At 60.8% G+C, this 4,426-nt stretch overlaps 1 protein-coding gene across 1 annotated transcript in view; it reads left to right on the forward strand.

Annotated features, from left to right (window-relative positions):
* KCNC3 (potassium voltage-gated channel subfamily C member 3) overlaps nucleotides 1–1,273 on the forward strand; it is a 7,921-nt gene extending 6,648 nt beyond the window's left edge. The window contains exon 3 of the mRNA XM_007957647.1: nucleotides 1,137–1,273. Within this exon, the coding sequence (XP_007955838.1) occupies nucleotides 1,137–1,273 (137 nt within the window). The remainder of the gene's footprint in view (nucleotides 1–1,136) is intronic.
* Nucleotides 1,274–4,426: the final 3,153 nt, after the last annotated feature.

The raw sequence follows: 4,426 nt of genomic DNA on the forward strand, positions 1-4,426 counted from the left end.
GAAGCTCCCTCCATATTTGATGTCTCTGGCCGCCCCCCATTTCACTGCTTCCCGCTCCGCGGAAAACACCAGTGAGGAGGACGAGGTCCGCGGTTCTCCGTTCCCCTCAGTAATGACGCTGTTCTGGGGGTCCCCCAACCCCCTTCTCTCCCTCCGTGACTCTGTGTATTTCTGTCCCCAGCTCTTGTCACCGCCTGAGACCTCGTGAGACCCTCGGGCCCCCCCTGCCCCTTCCCCCCAGGTTAGCAACTGGGAATGGCTGGGAGGGGGTATCCCCAAGAGCCTGGGCTCCAAATAGCCCCAGGCCCTCTCGGGGGCGCTCGGGCACACTCTTCAGGAAAGCCATAGAAACCCTCCAGACATCCTCAGAGCCCTTGAGACACTCAAATTTTCAAGACCCCAAACAGTCCGTCAAGACGCTGATTGGGCCTTGGGCCGCCCATTAGAACCCAGGCCTTCTTGGACCCTTTAAGATACCTCCTTCGAACCTTCTGGATACGCCTTGCCCACTCAGACCCCCCCATGTTCACAATGACCTCCTAAGGCCATTGCCAACTTTTGCTCCATCAAGACCCCCCATGCATCCCATACCCACCTTCCTTCTCTCCCTTACACCTGGCCTAGCCCCCCAGACTGCACCCCAGTTCCCCAAGCACTCTCCACGGCTGCTCCCCTAGTGCATCCCCCCGAGCCCCTCCCCAGCACCCGGAGCTTCCTGTCCATGCACCCACCATTCCAGCCTTGCTGTCCCCACCTTTGCCTCAGATGGGGGGCCAGGAGGGTGGGCTGCGGTGGGAGGGGGGGAGGCTGGTGGCCGCCACCGTGTCTCCTAACCCGGAGTCTCTCCCCTCCCCGATGTCTCAACCTTGCTCGTCGATGCCGACTGATTCTCGACTTTGTCTACTTCTCTCTCTCCATCTCCTTGGTCCGTCTGTCTGTCTCCGCTTCTCTGTCGCTGTCTCCCTGTTACCCTCTCTCGCCCCGTGCCCGCTCCTCCATTTTTCTCTCTCGCCTGTCTCTGTCCCTGTCTCTGTCTCTCCCGCCCTCTGTCTGGGGGTCTCTCCCTGTCCGTCGGACCCTCCCCCTGCACGCGTCCTCTCTGTCTCTGCTCCCCGCCCTGTGCCCCCCCCCCCCAGGTTACGAGAAATCCCGCAGCCTGAGCAGCATCGCGGGCCTGAGTGGGGTGTCCCTCCGCCTTGCGCCCCTTGCCACGCCCCCTGGCTCTCCCCGGGCCGCCCGCCGCGCTCCCCCAACCCTGCCCTCCATCCTGTAGCGCTCCCCTCCCCCCTGTGGGGGGACTCGGGGGTGGGGTGACGGAGAAGAAGGTCAACGGAGCTGAGGGTGGGGGGTGGGGAAAAGGTTTTTTTTTTTTTTTTTTAAAGATGTAGTGCAGGAAAAACTTAAACATGGCTTTTTTGTGATAAGGCACATTTTTTTTTTTTTAAAGTCATTAATAATATGCAACCGAGACGACGACGCCAGCAGACACCCCCGGACCCCTCACCTCCCACCTGGGTCCCCAGGATGGAGGGGGAGGGGCCAGAGTCCGTCCCCCCAGCTCTGCCCCACCCCCAAAATAAAGCCTTCTCAGGTCTCCATGAGCCATAGACACCCCCTCCCTCCCATCAACTAGTGTAAATAAGTCCAAATGACGCCAGTTACATCTTGGGGCACCTCTCCCCCCAACACTGCATGCCTCCCTAAGCCCCGACCCGCCCTCCACCACAGCAATAAGCCGCCAGGGGCTGCATGCCACGCGTTCGAGGGCAGGGGCGCTCGGGAGGGGCTGGGACCTCCCACCCTTCACCCCAGTAGGAGAAACCCAGCAGGTGTTGATTTGGAAAAGAACACCTGGGAACAATGTGGAGGAAGGAGGGATAGTGTCCCCCAACCAAACCGAGGAGCTGAGCTGAGCAGTTGGAGTGGGAGGCGCGGGGTGGGCTGCGGACAGGTGCCCCCCTGGCCTTTCGGAGGGTCCCTCAGGTGAATGTCGCCCCCTCACTCCCCGTCCACGGTCTGTTTGTCTCGGCTGCATGGAATCAGACCTCGCACCCCAGAATTCCTGGGGCGGATTTGGCCCAAGCACACAATATTCTCCAACCCCCTAGATTCCCAGGACATGAGGCTTGCACCTCGGAATTCCTGAGCCGTGGCTCTGGCACCTCGAAACTTCCACTCGAGGTCCCAGGCGCGCCTGGGGCTTAACCTCTCCGCGCCCCAAATACCACACGCCCCCAAGCAGCAGCACTCAGACATCCCCATTCGGCTCAGACCTCCACCTCATCTTCCGCTTCCGGGGACGCCCCAAGTCCTTCCCCCAACTCTGACATTTCCCAAAGTCTGATACCCCCAAATGCTCAGGCCTGGCCCCCCTCATGGACACCCTTCAAACCCTATCATCAGACCCATCCACCTTAGGTTCTCCGGATGCTGAAGGATATTGAAGACGGGCTAGCCTGTCTGCAATTCCGGGGAGCCAGATTCTCAAAGGGCACCCCCTTTCCTGTGCCGTCCCAGCGCCCCCAAGACCCCCTGCCCCGAAGCGGTCCGCAGGTGACCTCCCAGGGGGCGCACTCGTGCCACGCGGTGCCAGGCGAACGCGTATTTTGGAAATGGCAGATTTCGCGCGCAAGCCGGGAAGTCCGGACGTGGCGCTGGCCTGGGTCGCCGTTGACTTAGGTTCGAAGCGTTTTCCGCTTCAAGCCACCAAGGGGCGTACAGACCGTACTGGAACCGAAGGGCGCGTGCACGTCAGAAGGCTGGGAGACGGTGACCCCCACCCAACAGATCCCCCGACCGCCCCCTCGCGGGTGGCGCACCATTCCTTATCTCCCATCCTTGCTCAAGGATTCGCTACCTCCCCCAAGCCCAGAGATCATATCGGTCCCAGAATCCTTAGCGGGACCCCTATTTGGAGCTGGGGGGCCACAGAATTAGCAGCCTCCCTCCCTCTGCTCCCCTAGCCTCAGGAACCCCCGCCCCGGAGGTTTGGGGGTGTCGCTGAGCACGATTTTTGATGCAGTGATTCCTATGCAAGGGGCATTTTGAGCGCCCCATCTTTCCCTCGGACCCTAAGCCCTGGTGAATAGGGGTGAGGGGTGGGACGGGTTCTGGTGGGGGCGGGGCAAAGGGCTAGGGGCACCAGGGTATGGGGATGTGGGGGCTGATTCTATTGCCAAAGGGTTCAACTTCTTCAGAAACCCTAGACTCCCCAGACCCTCACGAGAGCCGACTGGGGCGGGGAAAGGGAGGCGAGGGTCTTTCCCTAAGGGTACGGACCTCTTCCCAAAGTCTCCTCCCTGCTCGCAACCCACCACACGAACCCAGCTTTTTAAAAAATAACCATCATTACGAACCTCTCCAAAAGGTGATTCTCGGTCCCCCTCCCATCCTGCAAGTCAACAAACTGTGGGACTTGAGGGGAGAGAGCTACAGAGACAGCCCGTCTCTCGCTCCCCTTTTCCCCCTGGCCGCCAGGGTGCCCGCAACTACACGCATGCGCTGCATGACGCGCCCCCACACGCATGTCGCGCCCCTCCTGCGCTCCGGAAACGCACGGACACGGGGCAGGGGGCGGGGCAACTGGGGAAGAATGAATGGGGGGGCTCTCCCTGAGCTCAGCAGCTCCCCCTTCCCAACACACTCACAGCAATAAGTTTCTCTCACTCAAACGTGGGCGGGGCGGCCCTGGCCTGTCGTAGTGTGGGGGGTGGAATGGCAAGGGGGCGCTCTCAGGGATGGGGGTGGGGGTCCGGAAACTGGGGAGGGGAGGTCTGCAAATCGTCCAACTCTGGTGCTAACGGCGGGTCTTCTCAGCCCACCCCTAGGGCAGGGAGGGAGGGGTCGTATTGAGCCCTCCCCCAAGCCTTCCCCACGCCCACCCTGGGTGCATGAACCGCCCAATGCAGAAGCTACCGCATGTCACCCCCCCACACCCCAAAGAAAAAGTGTCACGCCCCTTACCCACCTCCCGCCTCACTCTCCACCAAAATAAAAGTCCTTTTCATTTAAAAATTGCTGCCTGACTTCGCTGTCTGCGGCGAAGGATTCCTTCCTGGAGGGATAGAGAAAGATGGGGGTGAGCAGAGGGGTGTCTGGTCTTCGGGGGGGGGGGTCTGGTGAGTGTGTGTCGTCACCAAAGCGGTCGGGGAGTGGACACACACCACATTGGTCGCTGCCTCACCTTGTTATTTGGGAAGAAGTGCTTGCCTCTGCTTCCCTGCCGGGAGCAGTGTGGATACCCTTACCTGGGGTGTTTAGGGGTCCCGAGTACGTGCGGTCTCCAGGTGAGGGAGGTGTGAACCTGGGTTCCCATGCAGGCCCAGGGGCTGAGGACTCCTGAGGGCTGGAGTTTTAAGCCTGACTCCAAACCTCCTTGTGTACTGTCAGGTGGATTTTCCACTCATAGGGACTCTGTGGGACAGAG

Source organism: Orycteropus afer, unplaced genomic scaffold (assembly GCF_000298275.1).
Source record: "Orycteropus afer afer isolate SDZICR_OR568_19922 unplaced genomic scaffold, OryAfe1.0 scaffold00766, whole genome shotgun sequence".
In the NCBI taxonomy this organism is placed as follows: domain Eukaryota; kingdom Metazoa; phylum Chordata; class Mammalia; order Tubulidentata; family Orycteropodidae; genus Orycteropus; species Orycteropus afer.